The following is an 18,120-nucleotide window of genomic DNA, read 5'->3' as shown; positions in this document are numbered from 1 at the left end:
TCTCCTTTATATTTTGTGACAAGATTTTTGCATGGGTGCATTAAATTGGAAAAATATGTGGTACAGTATAGGAGTTTCTATCTATTAAAGATGGAACCTCACACATTTTCTTGAAACAGGAAGGTTCTTCATCTGAAACATTTAGTCTTGGTTAATTACTTGAACTCCCATCAATCAATAATTCGTCGAACCCCCCTATACCTTGTACCTCATTTTCTGGTTTATTATGGAATTCTGCATGGATTCTGGCTAAGAAAGAAGAGCTTGAGAAATCTTTTTTCTTCAGTGCCAAAAAGCTCAAGTGGATTCCATCTTCCAGGATCAGGCTCAAATTGTGCCCTTACATTTGACTCTCATGCCACCCTAAATATGACCTAATAATAAACTTCATCTTGCCTGCTGGGTGACTTCCTGACATCTAAGGATGTAAAGACCTCCTTTCTTCTTGAGTTCTCTAATTGTTGATTTCCATGTAATTCTCCAATTGCTTCATGCATCTTCATTTTCTTCCATATCCATAAACTCTGACGTTGTCTGGTCTACAAAGGAAGACTTTATGAGAACTTTACATATGTACTTTGGGGATTATGAATTAGTCTGGAACTTGTAGTTGGTTCCTTGGCTCAGGTTTTAGGGTAAGAACACCCTGTTATTATGCCTAAGGTTTTTTCTTTACATTTTTCTTTTTAGATGCGCCTATGCAATTACTGCTATTTGTTTGCTACTCTCTCTTTTTTTTTTTTTTTTTGGGGGTCACATCCGATGACGCTCAGAGGTTACTCCTGGCTATGCGCTCAGAAATCGTCCCTAGCTTGGGGGACCATATGGGACACAGGGGATTGAACCACAGTCCGTCCTAGTTAGTTGCAAGGCAAATGCCCTACCACTTGCACCACCGCTCCGGCCCCTCATTTACTACTCCCCCCCTTTTTTGGGCACTTATTGCTTACTTTCTATTACTTTTTAGACAACTGAAAGGGGGGAATATTAAGTAAATTGAGGCCTTTTGAAATGATTCCCATTTGTTTCTCATTTGCATCTCAATCATTTTCTGTTGGTATTTTCCCCTCCCCTTGAGGAGTGACTTGAATTTAGATTTCAATAAATTGAAAGCAGGAGATGGCATGGGTCTGTCATCTAGGCTTGTGGTTTCATTTGTTGGAGTGACTTTCTTGTGGGTGAACAGCTTGCAGTGTAAATTTTCTTGCCTGCTACTTCCTCAATAATCTGTGTGGATTAGTTATTGCAGTGAATTGTTAATGAACCATCTTATCCTGGACTCCCTGGATAGGCGGTATAGGATATCCCTTTCCCTTTTGGAAACTTTGGAATAACCAAACCTCAACCCAAATCCCAAAGAACCTCACATTACATACAATCATGTGTAATCAAGGTGATTACATAAAGATATTTTAAAAAACATATTTCCTTTTACTTTAATCCCTCTGACTGTGGGCTGGAGAGAATACATAGTGCAGAGTGCTTGCCTTGCATATAGGTGACGAGGGTTTGATCACTGGTGCCCAATAGACTCCTTTGAACTCTGCCAGGAGTGATACATGAGCACAGAGCCAGGAATAAGCCCTGAAAGCCCCACCAAATGTAATACCAATACCCGTCCTTTACACTGCCCCCCCAAATAACCCCAACAAGTACAAGTCTCTGACTGGAAATCAGGTGTTCTGAGAAGGGTTTTCTTCCCATCTTATAGACCATATAGGTTTCAAGCTTGTGGGAAATTGAAGTTAGGAGCCGGTGGTATGGTATATATGTCCTCTTAGTAATCAGGAGCAGGACTGCATCTCTGGGAGTTGTGCTGTAGAAATACTCTACCAATTTATTTTTCTCTGTAGTTTAACTATCTTATTTTCCCCATTGCACGCTAAACCAGGATTCTGTTTAACTTTAGAAGTGTTGTTCATGTGTTGCAATATTTAACTACCTGCTGCTAGATTTGAAAGAACTCAGAACAATCAGTTTTCATGTCAACTATTGTAGTTCAGATTTTAGGGTGTCAGTATCAGTCTGTATCCTGAGCTATTTTTTTATCTGCCCATCTGTAAAGGCATAGTAGGACAAGTTCCAGTTCCTTCTCATATTGACGTACTGTTGTGATTTCTTCTTTCAGTCAAATTATTTGATTTAGAAACTCTGTCCCTGCTGTTTATAATCTTATGCACGTCTCTGTTATCCTAAAAGTCATTTCTGGCTGTGGCATCTCTTCAAGCTAATATCCTAACTCCTCCTTGTGAAAAAGATTCACAGTAACTTTTTTTTAAAAAGGAGTGTATACTTAATAGTCTTGACCTCATTCCTTAAAATTTGGCTTCCTTTTGTACCTTACCATTTTATTGTATGGAGCAACAAAAAGATTCTAATGGTCCAGGGAGTTTGAACATTTTGTAATGTTGCTATGGTTACACTAGCCTCCTTCTTACAATTCCCTGAAACTGATATATTTTGCCTTCTTTCTTACATCTTTTGCTACTCTTATCTTCAACAAACAGTCATTCCCTAAAAAGGACTTCCTGGATAGTGAGGGGAAGGTTTTGAAACATGGCATGATCTCATTGACTTTTGGGGTATGCTCACTCTGTTGGCAGCAGGAAAAATAAAATAAAATAAAACAAATATAGGTTGTCAGTACTGAAACAGAGTCCAGGAAAAGAGTTCAAAGACTGGGGTTCTTGCTCACTTTTACGAGGCTCCAGTTAAATCCCCTAGTACCACCTACCTCCACCCTGCCTCTAGCACCAGTGGGTGTGGCCCTGATGGGCTCCTACAACACTGGACTTCAATATTGAACTGTCTTTGATGGCTAAGTCTTTCTTGGGATTTCCATGTGTAAGGCTAGTGTCTTAACCCCTGTATTATCGTATGTTTATATGTCAGATCCTAGGGGCCCTCAGAATTATAGAAATAATAATGAGAACTGAAAAACTGCTTTAGGATATTGTAATGTGGCCCCTCACATAAAACCTGCAATATTTCCTTCACTCTTTTATGGCTTAGAAGAAATAAGAGGAAAGCAAGAAGAATTGAAGCTTCCAGGAATGATTTTACGTTTCTGTTCTACTCCACATTTTCTTTTTTTTTTTATACTTGTTATTTTTCAGTGCAACATTGTTATTTTCAGTGCAACTTGTTATTTTTCGTTTGTTGTGATTTTACGTTTATTTTTCAGTGCAACATTGTTATTTTCAGTGCAACTTGTTATTTTTCGTTTGTTGTGATTTTACGTTTCTGTTCTACTCCACATTTTTCTTTTTTTTATACTTGTTATTTTTCAGTGCAACATTGTTATTTTTCAGTGCAACTTGTTATTTTTCAGTGCAACATTACCCCCTCCCCCCTTCCCATCCCCTACCTGCATTCGAGACAGGCACTCTACTACAGTAATTTGTGTTGTTGTATTTTTTTCCTTAAAGGATAAGAGTTAAAAAAAAAAATATATATATATATATATATATATATATATATATATATATATATAGTAAAGGTGTGATAGTGGCAATCGCCAATGTTTGCATAGGTCCAGAAAAATGGCTACTCCACATTTTTCAATGAGTAATTTCCCATTCTTATTTTCTTTTTGGATTCTACCAAGTACTCTCCTTAGTACAACAGCCACTTTTTCAGAGTAAATTATTGATATTATTTACTCTTACATGAGCATGAATAGTTAACGATGAAAAACAATTATCTAAAGTTTGGCATGGAATTAACTATGCAAAGTTTTCAAACCTTTTGTACAATTAGTTCCCCCCACCAAAAGAGCCTGACTGACAGAGCTGGTTGTTGGTGGGCTCATGGTGAATAACTTTGGTCTATCTTTACATGTGTATATGGGTGTTTGATGCAATTTATAAAAAGCTGAGTGTGCTTTTTTGTCTTTGAGCGCTAAAATTAAAAGCCGAGGCTATTTTTGTAATTAACTGTGGCTCTTCCGCTGTTCCAGGCCCCTCAAAACTACAACTCCCAGCATGCTCTGAAGCTGGTCTGACCTCATTTCAAATGGCGCCGTAGGGCAACAAGGAGGGTTAGATTTAACTTAGCTCATTTCTGCCTTTAAAAAAAAATCTATTCTAATGGTCTAGTATGTGGGGGTTTTAATATTTTACGGCCTCCTGTGTTTTGAGCTATGGTCACTAAATGAAGGGTTTCTAGGCTAGGAACATCTTGCACGCTTCCAATTGGAGCGTCTCTCTTTAATCTCAAAGCAAGAGTCAGAGGGAATGTTGATCAGGGAGCACACCTGCAGCCGAACAGGAGGAACCGCAGGAACCGGAGCCCAGGCTGAGTCGGAAAAAAGCCGGATCCTGACGGTGGTGGCTTCGGAACATTTGCCAGAGAAGATGGAAGAGACAGAGGAACCCGCGGATCGTGGGCATTTCCTAACCCCTGTTTACATCTACAGTCCTGAGTATATCTGCATGTGCGACTCCCTGGCCAAAGTCCCTAAAAGGGTAAGAGGTTGGGATGAAAGATCGTGGTGGGAGGAAAGGGGGACGGTCGATTTAAGGGCATTCGGAAGCCTAACGGTCACTGGACTGGGGAAATCTTCATGACAGATTTGGGCAGCTGTACCTGGTGAGGGAGGAAGTGTTTCCTTCTGGTCTGGAGAGCGCGGCTTTTATCTCCCGGGATCCAAAACAAAAAGTGGTGGGGGTGGAGGTGCGGGGGAGGGGATGGCACGGAGAAGAATTTCTTTACGAGGAATCCACTCTTAGGATTTTCTACTATAAATCTCGGAAGTCGTGGAGAAGAAACTGCAGAAGAGTTCCATCACTTCCTAAAGCCAGGGACTTTTTAGCGATGTGGATACTTTGTATATTGTATCTAGAGTGGTTAGTAGCTGTTACAATACACTGAAGAGGGACCACTAAAAGTAACTTTTATTGAGGATGGTGCTCGCTGACTTAAAGACTATTTATGGCTTTTTTTTTCTTTTGCTGATGTTTTCAGGCCAGTATGGTACATTCTTTGATTGAAGCATATGCGCTGCATAAGCAAATGAGGTAAGTTGCTTGCTCCTCCCACAAATATTACAGAACACAGGCATTCCTGTTTTTAATATCCTGCTTCACTGTGAATCTAATCTAATCTGGGGGATAATGGCCCTTTATTATTTAGCCATTTGTTACATTGTAATCTACTCCTAAAACAATGAAAAGCCGGCTTGAATTAGGAACATTTGAAAGAAGTGTTTGAAGCAGTTAAGAACCAAGAAAAATGGGACTTTATTGTCAAGGGGAAAGTGGTGGTGGGTCAGTGCTTTGTGGAGATTTTGCGCTGAGTAGTTTGAAAATACTAAAATCAGGAAAGGGGATTAAATCTTTTCATCTGGGGGTTCTGAAGGTTGTCCCTCTCTTACCCTCAAATTTGATCTGAGGGTGTGGTCTGTGGGTTTGGTTTTAAGACTTTAAAACACTTTGCTATCTCCAAACTTTGAAGGATTTGGCAGAACATGCTTAAAAGCTAAAGGGCTACTGTAAGTGTAAAGTATTCATTTCAAAACTTACTTTCCTTTATTAATGGTTAAGTGCTCCGGCCCAGCAATGATGGAGGGAAGAATGTGGTGCCAGAGACAGAAGTCAAGAGTTTAAGGCAGGGGCAGGAGTCATAGCGCAGCGGTATTGCATTTGCCTTGCTCGCAGCCGACCAAGGACGGACCTGAGTTCGATCCTCAGCGTTCCACATGGTCCCCAAGCCAGGAGCGCATAGCCAGGAGTAACCCCTGAGCGTCACCAGGAGTGGTTCAAAATAAAAAAAAAAAGTTTAAGGCATATTAGTACAAAGCTCTTTAAGTTATCACCTCAAAAACCACCACCACTACCTTCTCTACACTGGAGATGATTAAGACCAAAGAAAACTTTCACAACCGGGTCAGCACTCAAAGAAAGCCAAGTGCTTGTTCTTTTTGTTGTTGTTTGTAGCAGGTCAGCCCCTGAAGAGGTTGACTGATGGTGGGATGGAGAATGAGGCCCTTTTCTTCCAGCTCGGAGCACGCGTCTGCCACCCTGTCTAGCCCACGGTTCTGAGGTGAAACGGCGGGTAAACAGCTCGCAGACAATCAGGCTCGTGGAAATATTTGCTTTATTCGGATGGACAAAACTGAAGTCCAAAGACTCAGATTCAGTTCCAGCCAGCCAAAAGCTCCCGGCCTTCCACAGACTCCTGTTTTTATACTCCAGAATCAGGTCCCACCCAATGGTGGGATCAGATACCAACCAATGGTGGAAGCAGAATCAGGTCCTACCCTATGGTGGGGGCAGAATGCCAGGTCACACCCTAGGGTAGGGCACAATCACCTAATCAGTTTAGGGTGAGCAACATAGTAATCCCCCAAAATATTTACATACACAACAGTTGTTGTTTGTTTGTTTTTTGTTTTGTTTTGTTTTGCTTTTGAGCCACACATGGTGACACTCAGGGGTTACTCCCAGCTATGTGCTCAGAAATCGCTCCTGGCTTGGGGGACCATGTGGGACGCCAGGAGATTGAACCGAGTTCAGCCCTAGGCTAGCGAGGGCAAGGCAGACACCTTACTGCTTGCACCACTGCTCCGCACCCCCTTTTAATGAGTTTGTTACTGTAAATAAATAGTTGACACTTGTATGATTATTTATAACATTTTCATTTTGTACAAGACAAATAGGTGTCTGTACCAGCTAGTGTTTCCTACTTTGCTAATCTTTCAGGTAGTGCAGATAGTGTAATAGTTTTCAATTTTTATGTTATGAATAAAATAAATTATTAATTAATAAAGTTCTTTGCTGAAATTACTTTCTTTTGGAGAGAGATGGACCATACCCAGTAGTGTTCAGGGCTTATTCCTGCCTTTTTGCTTACGGATCATTCCTGGAGATGCTAGGGGACCATGTTTTGTGCTGGGGATTAAACCTGGGATCAGCTATGTGCAAGACAAGTGCGTGCCTTAAACCTATGCTACCTTTGGTCTCCAGTTGAATAACTCTTTTAGGAAATATTTTTCAACTATTTTGACCCGTATTCTGGTAAATATAAAAATGGCTGTCTTATGCCAATAAACTTCTGGGGTGAGGCCTTTTTGTAATTGGGTCAAGGATTTTTTTTCCATTTTCTCCATTTTTCTGGACCTATGCAAACAATGGCGATTGCCACTATCACACCTTTACTATATTTTTTTACTCTTATCCTTTAAGGAAAAAAATACAACTTACTGAACTTAAAAACAAATTACTGAAGTAGAATGCCTGTCTCGAATACAGGCAGGGGATGGGAAGGGGAGGGGGGGTAATGTTGCACTGGTGAAGGGGGGTGTTCTGGTTATGACTGTAACCCAAATATGATCATGTTACTTAAATAAAAAATATATTTAATAAAAAATGGCATGCCTCTTGTTAAAGCTAGTAAATATTTCAAAAAGTAGCTTTGCAATTAGTTAGAAATCAAAGCAAAGAAAAACTATCTAGTGCACTTTCTGTTAAGTATGGAGTCTTTCTGTAGTTACATGAATTCAAGAAGGATGCTAGACCTTTGAAACATGGTTCTGAAGAAAATCGAAAGCTTTTTATTTTAACAGGCAGATTTATCACATCTGAGGGTGTACACAAATTATCTTGAAGAAGCAAGGAGCCTTGAATTTAACATTGATTTTTGAGGCTCTATAGTTGTATTAGTTCATAGCAAATGCATGGCCATTTTTCCATTCAGGAATATAACAGTCCACTACTGTCTTCTTGTCACCTAAGTAACTCCTCCTTTAACTGGAATAAGCCTATTAATTATTTTGTTAAATTACAAAATCTGGAGGAAAAATCAGGTAAAGTGCTTTCTTTTTTATATGACCCATCAATATTTAATCCCCAGCATGGCATATGTTCCCCTGAGCACCACCAGGACTGATTCCCGAGCACAGAGAAGGAGTATTCCTTGAATATAATTGAGTGTGTCACACAAATAGACAAACAAATACAAATTCTGTAGCTGTGAGGTGAGGCTGACTTCTGCCTTTTTGATAGGCTTTTAGGTGGACTATTAGAAAGTCCACAGACAACCCATTGGTGCCTTACAGAATAGTAGAGGCAAAGGAAGAGGAAATGGTAAATAGGCATCTAAACGTTATAGGTGGTAAATTTTGTTGTTAGTTTAGTGCTTTGTATTTTACAAATCATTCTTATTGTGTGCCTCTTGTGGGGAGTTGATTAAGAGCTAACTTTTTGCCTTTCTCCTCTTCCTCTCAATAATAGACATGAAGGACTAACTGTAAACTTTTTTTTTTTAGTTTTTGAGTCACACCCGGCAGCGCTCAGGGGTTACTCCTGGCTCTATGCTCAGAAATCACCCCTTCTGCATGAAAGGCAAATGCCTTACCTCCATGCTATCTCTCCGGCCCCATAAAACATTTTTAACTTTAATATCAAAAATGATGATAGCATGAAACATTTCATACATATTACTATTTAAGCTTCATACAAGCTTAAAAAATTTTGCAACATCATAGATGTGGATACATAACAATCAGAACACCCAAGGTAGAGCTGGCAATGCAAACTTGAAAAAGAATATAGTCCTCTGGCTCCTAATTCAAACTTCATGACTGAGACTGTGAAATAGCTCAGGGATTAAGGCTTTTTATGCAGCCAACCCTGTATTGATCTCTGGTTCCACATACAGTTCCCCAACAATGCCAGGAGTGAGTTATCTGAGGAAGTAAACACTAAGCATCTCTGCTGTATCCCCCATTCATTACTCTTAAAATAAAGCTATTTGGGGCTGGAGAGATAGCATGGAGGTAAGGCGTTTGCCTTGCATGCAGAAAGTCAGTGGTTTGAATTCCAGCATCTCATATGGTCCCCTGAGCCTGCCAGAAGCAATTTCTGATCATAGAGCTAGGAGTATCCCCTGAGTGCTGCTCGGTGTGATTCCCCCCAAAAAATAAAAATAAAATAAAGCTATTTTATTAAAATGGGTATAACATAGCTATTATGGCTATTAAAATATAAGTACAGTTGAAAATGTTTATATGGTTCAACTAGGAGCTGATTCAAATTAAAATACATCTATCTACTGGTTTGTCATAAAAATTGTAACTTACTAAGTAAAATTTGCTCAGTACCTGATTATTTAAATTAAATATACTAATTTTGATCTCTTTATAAACTTAAGGAAAAAATCTATCCTCTCATTCCTTCTTTTTCTTTTTGGTATATTACCATAAATGTAAACAAGTCTATATTTGACTACTGATGGAAAAAATGTGTTTTTTAAATAAAAATACTATTATTTAGAAAATATGAGGAGATCCCATAAAGAAAATAAAGAATTTCATACTATAAAAATTTTGGAATTGGATGTATTTATTACTAAAGTCTACTGAAATCTGAAGTGGAGAGTTATATTTTCTACTCATATGACTGGCTGTACCTCCCAGTATTCTGTGGGTTTGACTCATTTATTTCTCTCTGTTCTCTGTTATTAGAATAGTTAAACCCAAAGTGGCCTCCATGGAGGACATGGCCACCTTCCATACTGATGCCTATTTGCAGCATCTCCAGAAAGTCAGCCAAGAAGGAGACGACGATCATCCAGACTCCATAGAATATGGGCTAGGTAAAGTCATTACCATGCAAAGATGAGAGTTGGATCCCCTTTATTTATACATTGCAGTCACTTTATTTTTAAAATAACAATCCTATTGGTGTTCAATACTGTTTCCAAATTTGGTAAGCACGATTTTAATATCATGGTTTAGGCACAGATCTCTCACTCAGTAATCAAACCAAATATATGAATTGTGCAAAACTAAATGATTATTTGGAGGAAAATCTTCTAGTCATGAAAATCCAAATTGCAGATGATTGGATTGGTATGAAAGTATATGTACATAATTCATGAACAGCTGATGGAAGAGATAGACAAGGCAAGGCTTAAGGAAAAGGAGTGGAGACCATGTACATGCACCACTCTTCTAACCTCATCTTGCCCTCTCCAACTTGGAAGTTTGCTAAAACCTCCTTTTTGCTTTTTGTTTTGTTTTTGGAAGTTTCTTTATATTAGCTTCATTAATTAAATCATTGCCTATTTTTAACAACTGAACTCTCTCTCCAACCATTTTTCCTTCTCTGGAGGTCTCAAGGAATGTCTGAGAGTTGCCACCTCTGGGTGGCTTCCCTGACAACTATCCTCCTTACTTAGGTGGTACTTTTTATTTAAAGTCACCTCATTAGCATGACAAAAGGCACCTCCATGGCTTTTCTTAATTAGAAAATACCAAAAAATTTAAGGACTGTAAGCAGAAAGATGGTGACTAAGAAAACAAATGTCTCTTGAACTTGATTCTTGAAAAACTCAGAATTAATGTTTATCAAATCCCTCCAAACCTCATTCAATAGAAAATCTATGCATAACTTTTGACTTTCCCCAAACCTAATTTCTAATAACCTGCTTTTGACTAGACTTACCCATAACAAAACCAGTCAATAAATAATTATTTCCTGATACATATGTTATTTTCTATGGTCTTTTAATAAAGTATGGTAGAGCAAAGAAAATGTAATGATGTGGGGCCGGCGAGGTGGCGCTAGAGGTAAAGTGTCTGCCTTGCAAGTGCTAGCCAAGGAACAGACCACGGTTCGATCCCCTGGCGTCCCATATGGTCCCACCAAGCCAGGGGTGATTTCTGAGCTCTTAGCCAGGAGTAACCCCTGAGCATCAAACGGGTGTGGCCCAAAAAACCAAAAAAAAATTATGATGAAAACCATAAGGAAAACATTTACAGTGCTATATTATGCTGTATACTATAATTTCCAATGTTTATTTACAAGAAAATCCACTAATGTGTGGGCCATGCAGTTCAAACCTTTGTTGATGAGAGACCAGTTGGTTTTTATAAATTATATCACTCTTCCTCTTTCTACGGTTAATTTTTTAACAAGATCATCTGATATTTTCCTTAAGGTTATGATTGTCCAGCCACTGAAGGAATTTTTGACTATGCAGCAGCTGTAGCAGGGGCTACAGTCACAGCTGCCCAATGCCTGATTGATGGAATGTGTCAAGTCGCCATCAACTGGTCTGGAGGGTGGCATCATGCAAAGAAGTAAGAAAATGCCTTTCATGCTTCCCATATCTTTCCTTGAGTTGGTTTCTTCCTTATTTACTTTCTTAGGCTTATTGTACGGTCATTTATTGAGAGACTTGTGTATATAGGTATACTTTCTTGGTATTGTGAAGACACAAAAATGAAATAGAAGGTGGCAGAATACAGTGTAAATTTCAATATTAAAAGTCAAGACACCTGAGCTCTATGCCTAATTTTGTTAATTTAACTAACTGACATGGACAAATTAATATCTCTAGGCCTTTCTTTTTTTTAATTATGAGAACAAAGATGCAAAGAAAGAGGATAAGGTATAGTTACAGTGGAAGGACAATCACCCATAAACAGAATTTCTCAGAAGTCCCTTAATTTTGAACTTTCAGCCAAAGAACATTAAGAAAAATAAAACAGGGCCCGGAAAGATAGCACAGCAGTGTTTGCCTTGCAAGCGGCCAATCCAGGACCAAAGGTGGTTGGTTCAAATCCCAGTGTCCCATATGGTTTCCCATGCCTGCCAGGAGCTATTTCTGAGCAGACAGCCAGGAGTAATCCCTGAGCACCGCCGAAAAACCAAAAAACAAAAAAAAAAAAAGAAAAAGAAAACAGAACCCATGTAAAATTACTTTGTCCCTCAAGTCCCCAGATTGTAGTACATTATAATATTTCTTAGCAGTACACAAAGCAATCTAAAGCCATAAAATTTATGTAACACCTTAAGCATTGAAGGCATAGTATTTTTTTACATTTCCATGCACATGCATATTAGTTTAAGTTAACCTCAAAAGTTTAAGTGGTTTTTTTTTAAGAATTGGAGTCAAAGAAGCACAGTAAAAACAGTGTTAGAGTGGCAATTATTGTTTTCATAGGCCCACCAAATATGAGGGACATGGAAAGGAAAAGCCTTGGCCTAAATACAAGGAGACCCTAACCCTGAAGTTTCCTGGCATAAGACCAACTCTAGGTTCCAGGCAAACTAGTTTGTCCAATCTAAGTCATTGTCTGTAGTATCAATGCACTTTTATTTTTCACACAGTCTCTGTTGTTGTATCATGTTTCTGTATTAAAGATCCTGGAATCTGCATATCCTACACTGAAGTCAGGACAGTGTGGGGCATCCTCTAGTTTCACCTCACAATCAAAGGGTAATGCAGAGAGCCCTGTCCTGTAAGCAGGTCGTAGTTGTTGTCAAGTCTTCTTAGTGTTAAGGAAAGTCTCTTTTGAGAAGGTCTATCTCAGAGCAGCGGTAGGGTCTTCCCTGGTAGAGGATTGCTTCCAGATGATGTTATAAACAACCTTGGATATTTCGTAGATAGCTTTCCTGGTTCAGGGGTGAATGGAGAATGCCCATTCTTCTGAGGCCTGTGCCAGATCATTATGTCAATGTTCAGGGTGTAAGCTCCCATTGCACTACAAGATTTGTGTGTTCCTATCTCTATTAGATAAGAACTTATTTGTATGTATAGCATTTTTCCATTTTAAGGTGCTTATGCAATCAAGGAACAATGCCACGTGATGTTATCGGCGCATATGGGGGCCGCAAGAACAAGTCCAACAATCCCCATGACGTGGTTTAAAGATAAGCATTAAACTGAGGGACTCTTTCACCAAAATTCCTTATTGAACAGCTCACAAAGAGAAGAAAAGATAAAAAGTGGGGAAATTCATCACTGTATAAGAGAATATTTAGTAAGAGTTATAGCTGTCAGAAAATACACATAAAATGTTCAAAAGATATACGTGTCCATTTTATGTCTTTTGAAATAGTTGGGGGGGGTGTTAAATCCAGTGCACCACTTTGGTCTGTGATTAGGACTGTGCAGTACTGAAGTTAAAAAGGGTAAATGTGTGGTACTGATGGTTGGGGGTAAGAGAGTTAAGGAGTAAAAATGAGCTTTTGTAGGAGTATGTGAAAGGGCAGAATACAAAATGGACATTCTGCATACACAAAATATACCTTAAGGATAGGGAATACTATTAATATATACTGTGCGCACAAGGACACTAGCCCCCATGCAATTTTGAACATGTAGGCTGGTAAGAAATTGTCAGTGACTACCTTAGGGCAACCGAGCAAATCTCAGCACACCCCAAGTTAGGACCCACCATTTCTGGCCGCCTGGGCTGGCACCCAGGGAAGGCCTGGAGGCCAGGGGCAGAAGAGGGGATGGCTGCGGGGCCTACCAAGGCTCCCAGCACCCCCAAGCTAAGGAGAAGGCCTTCGACCTGGGGTCTCCCCAAACCCCATGCCGGCTAGAGCTAGCCTCGAAAGGATTCGGTAGAGAACCGGAAGCCAGAATCTGCCTGCCCTCCTACCTGTGCTCTTCCTACCCTAGTGCTGGGGGAAGGGCGGGGAAAGTTTGGGAGCCCCTCCAGGAGGGACCACCTGACACCCACCTTTTCTGGCCACCTGGGTTGGCACCCAGGGAAGGCCTGGAGGCAGGGGCAGAAGAAGGGATGGCTGGGGGCCTACCAAGGTTCCCAGCACCCCCCAAGCTAGGGCGAAGGTCTAGGCCTTTCTTAATCAGGAAAATAGATTAAGTTTAAGATAAAACTTGATGATTTTTGGACTGCTTTTTAGCTTTTTTAAATTCCAGGGAGTCATATACTTAGTCTAGAAACATTATTAAAAATAGAATAATTGGAGGACCACATCACTGATTATATACTTATATACATATATTTGCAGTAAAGAAATTTAGTAAGGAAAAATTAATTTGGGGAATCTTGAAAGAGGTAAATTTTAGAGATAGTTCTTGAAATAAGTGACGGATTTCAAACAAATGGAGAATTGATGAGAATGGATTTGAAGAATCAAGAAAGGTTAATTTATGCAGTTTCTAAGGAAAGTAGCAATTGAGAGTAATGTATCATTTAATGATGATAGAACTTGGAAACCGCTATACTTTGGTGATCCTTGGAATTGGAATAAAAGTTCTTTTTGTATTTTACGTTAATGGTTCAAATAGCCACACCTGGTGGTGCTCTGGGATTACTCCTGGTTCTGTGTTCAAGAGTCATTTCTGGCAGTACTTAGGAGATCATATGGGATGCAGAGGATTAAATCTAGGTTGGCTGTGTGCAAGGCAAATTCATTTTGTAATAGCTTCGGCCCCAGAAGAAGGAGTTTTCAATCTCTAGTTTTTTTTCTGTTTTTGGGTCACACCCGGTGGTGCTCAGGGTTATTTCTGCCTCCGCACTCAGAAATTGCTCCTGGCAGGCTCTGGGGACCAGATGGAATGCCGGGATTCGTACCACTGTCTGTCCTGGATTGGCTGTGTGCAAGGCAAACACTACCACTGTGCTATCTCTCTGGCCCCTTTAATCTCTAAATTTATCTGTGACATACGAGTAAAATGAAGACAGTTGCCAATTGAAGGCACTAACCAATTATTTATACCATTATCCATGACCTAACTATTCTTCTCTGCTCTGAGTCAAGAGAAAATAGTGCATTATTTTCCATATTAAAAACCTTGAGGAGAAAAAAGACCAAAAAAAAAAAGAAAAAATCCTTGAGGAGAGATAGCATGGAGGTCAGGTGTTTGCCTTGCATGCATAAGGTCAGTGGTTTGAATCCCGGCATCCCATATGGTCCTCTGATCCTGCTGGGAGCGATTTCTGAGCGTAGAACCAGGAGTAACCCCCTGAGCACTGCTGGGTGTGACCCAAAAACAAAAAAAACAAACAAAACAAACAAACAAAAAAAACCTTGAGCATATCTAAAGAAGGGATGTTTGTTGGACATTGAATAACTGACAATCATCGACAACTTTATAACTATCTCATGGTGTTTCAAGTAAAAATTTATTTTAAAAAGGGGTCGAAGTGATAGCACAGCAATAGGGAGTTTGCCTTGCATGCCCCCGACCCAGGACAGACCCAGGTTTGATCCCCGGCATCTCATATGCCCCCTGAGCCTGCCAGGAGCAATTTCTGAGTGCAGAGCCAGGAATAACTCCTGAGTACCGGCAGGTGTGGCCCCAAAATAAAAAAATAATTTTAAAAAACAAAACCTTTGAGCACAATATCAGTTTATGCAAGTTGAGGTCATAACATGGACTTATTTTCATCTAATTGACAGAAGGCAAACTATTAGAATCTACTTGTTAAGCAATGAGCGAAGTTCCAGAATTTAGTAATCAGATTTATGTGGCCTTAAAAAGTAGAGAAAAACGGGCCCGGAGAGATAGCACAGTGGTAGTTGCTTTGCAAGCAGCCGATCCAGGACCTAAGGTGGTTGGTTCGAATCCCGGTGTCCCATATGGTCTCTCGTGCCTGCCAGGAGCTATTTCTGAGCAGACAGCCAGGAGTAACCCCTGAGCACCGCCGGGTGTGGCCCAAAAACCAAAAAAAAAAAAAAAGTAGAGAAAAACAAATTGCCTTTTGTTAGCTTTTCTGTTATTAAAGATTAAAGGCCTGGATCTGGAGTGATAGTACAGTTGATAGGATGCTGGCCTTGCATGCAGGAGACCTAAATTTGATCCCTGGTACACTTTAAGTTACTCAAATTCTGCTAAGAGTGATCTCTGAGCACAAAGCTAAGAGTAAGCACAGGTAGGTTTGTCCCAAAACCAAAACAAAAATATACCTGTTAGAGAGCTAGTAATAAATTCAGGATTTTTAAACTTTGATATGCTTTTGAAATAACTAGGATATCTGTTAAAATGAAGAGGAGATGTGGTATTAAATATCAGGACCTGCATATCTAACAAACTCGAAGATATGCAACACTGTCAGTCTGTGGACTGTATTTGTCTACAGTTCAGTCAAATCATCTACATGGAAGATGTAGATTTAAGAGTCAACACCATAATGGGTGATAAATTTTAAAAATTTATTTATTTAAGGAAAGTACATTACATAGTTGACATAGTTGATCTTAATCATTTGTTTCCAGATAAGTCCAGATAAGTGAAAGCAAAGTTAATGAAAAAAGGAAAAAAATAAAATAGGAAAGAAAGAAAGAGAGAGAGGGAGGGAGGGAGGGAGGGAGGGAGGGAGGGAGGGAGGGAGGGAGGGAGGGAGAGAAGGAAGGAAGGAAGGAAGGAAGGAAGGAAGGAAGGAAGGAAGGAAGGAAGGAAGGAAGGAAGGAAGGAAGGAAGGAAGGAAGGAAGGAAAAAAGCACAGTAGCAAGCACATTTGTGAAAATTATTGTATCTCCAGTAAGTCATTAGTAAAATGGGAGAAGGTTTGATAAGGTCGTGTTGTTAGCTGCCCATTCTATTAAATTAGGGTGTTTCTTTAGGGATGACAGTATCAAACAAATGAAGTTGTCCAGAAATTCAAAGTGCTATTACTGAGACTATGACTTTTAGGGTTATGCACTCAACTGCCAGACTTCCTAAAAGAAGGAAGATAGCGGGGGGGGGGGGGGGGAGGGGGGAGGGTGCCCACACTAGCTCCAAAAAGCCTTGGTGATATCAGCCCTAAAGCTGGCATACCTGAAGTGTGGTCAGATTGATCTCACCACATGGAATCTTAGCAGATCAGTGATAACAAAGGGCCATCAGGGAAATGGTGATTGTGGATGATGGAGACAGCAAGTGTGGCTTTGGCAGAATGGGGGTGTGGCCTACCATCTTCTGGAGATAGCCAGCTTTCTCCTACCTGGGCCAGTGTAGCCATATTCACAGCTAGGTTTACATCTCATTCAAGAAAAGAGTGAATCTATGAAGCTGACCTGGTTCAAACATGGTGACTAATTTAAGCAAAAATGTAGATAGAACCACAAAGAAAGTATTGTAGAATAATATAAGAAAAAAACAAGAGCTGAACCTTGTGGAAGGTCATTGTTTTCAGGTTCAGTGTAAGAAAGGAGTCTTGAAAAGAAATGATCAGAGAGATTGGAAAAGAATCAGAAAATAATTATCACAAAAAATCAATCTAATTGTTTTACCAAAGTGGGAGGGAGATATTGCCTTGCTAGGGTTTATGCATGATATGAAGTGTATAGTAAGAACCAGAGATGCAACTGGGTTGTTCCCTTATAATTTCAGACATGGACTAAAGGGATATTATGGTTAGGCCATTTACCTTGCATCCAGCCAACCTGGGTTGGATTCCTTGCATCCATATAATTTTCTGAGCACCACCATGATTGATCCTTTAGTTTAGTATATAGCCAGGAGTAAGCCCTGAGCGCTGCTGAATGTGACCCTCCAGATTTTTTAATTAAAATATAAAAGATAGATCTGTTCCCTTAAATATTAGATTTCTGGGGCCCGGGAAGATAGCACAGCGGTGTTTGCCTTGCAAGCAGCCGATCCAGGACCAAAGGTGGTTGGTTCGAATCCCGGTGTCCCATATGGTCCCCCGTGCCTGCCAGGAGCTATTTCTGAGCAGACAGCCAGGAGTAACCCCTGAGCACCGCCGAGTGTGGCCCAAACCCCCCCCCCAAAAAAAAATTAGATTTCCATTTCTTCCCTTGAAAATGCAGATTTGAGGGGGCCAGCATGAAAGCACAGTGGTAGGGTGCCTTGCACACAGCAGATCCAGGATGGACCTGGTTCAATCCCCGGCGTCCCATATGATCCCCCTAGCCAGGAGTGATTTCTGAACGATTAGCCAGGAGTAACTCCTGAACATCACAGTGTGTGGCCCCAAAACCAAAAAAAATGCAGATTTGAGGGTGGGTACTGAGTAACTTTTTTCTGAAAAGGGGTCATCAGGCAAAATAAGTTTGGCTAATTCAGTTGTAGAGCTTGCATTTGCAACAAAAGCCTTTACCTCTCTGCAAAGTAGCAAAAAGGTTATTTTAGGGGAAAGAGAAAAAAATAATCTAGATATTATAAGGGCTTGTGGTCCTCCAAAAAAAATGGAAAAAAATCTATAAATATTCTTGGTTGAGGGAGCAATAATGAGAAAATGGTTGCTAAATAATGTTATAGAGAAGTAAAGTAAGATATTCAAGTAAGAGATCATGAGGAAGACTTAAAAGGACAAAAATGAGTATGCTGGTGAGACAAGAGGGTGAAGGGCATTTTACAAGGGCAAATGCTTGTGTTTGCAAATTGAGGATAATGAGAGGCTGAAGTGAT

At 40.0% G+C, this 18,120-nt stretch overlaps 1 protein-coding gene across 1 annotated transcript in view; it reads left to right on the top strand.

The window, feature by feature from the left end:
* Positions 1 to 4,293: 4,293 nt before the first annotated feature.
* HDAC8 (histone deacetylase 8) overlaps positions 4,294 to 18,120 on the top strand; it is a 171,792-nt gene continuing 157,965 nt past the window's right edge. The window contains exons 1-4 of the mRNA XM_049767414.1: positions 4,294 to 4,466; positions 4,966 to 5,018; positions 9,464 to 9,594; positions 10,942 to 11,083. Coding sequence (XP_049623371.1) covers positions 4,356 to 4,466; positions 4,966 to 5,018; positions 9,464 to 9,594; positions 10,942 to 11,083 — 437 coding nt within the window. The 5' untranslated portion in view covers positions 4,294 to 4,355. The remainder of the gene's footprint in view (positions 4,467 to 4,965; positions 5,019 to 9,463; positions 9,595 to 10,941; positions 11,084 to 18,120) is intronic.

This window comes from Suncus etruscus, chromosome X (genome assembly GCF_024139225.1).
Source record: "Suncus etruscus isolate mSunEtr1 chromosome X, mSunEtr1.pri.cur, whole genome shotgun sequence".
NCBI lineage: Eukaryota > Metazoa > Chordata > Mammalia > Eulipotyphla > Soricidae > Suncus > Suncus etruscus.
Note: the sequence above shows the minus strand (reverse complement) of the source record. Positions and strands in the feature narration are given on the sequence as shown.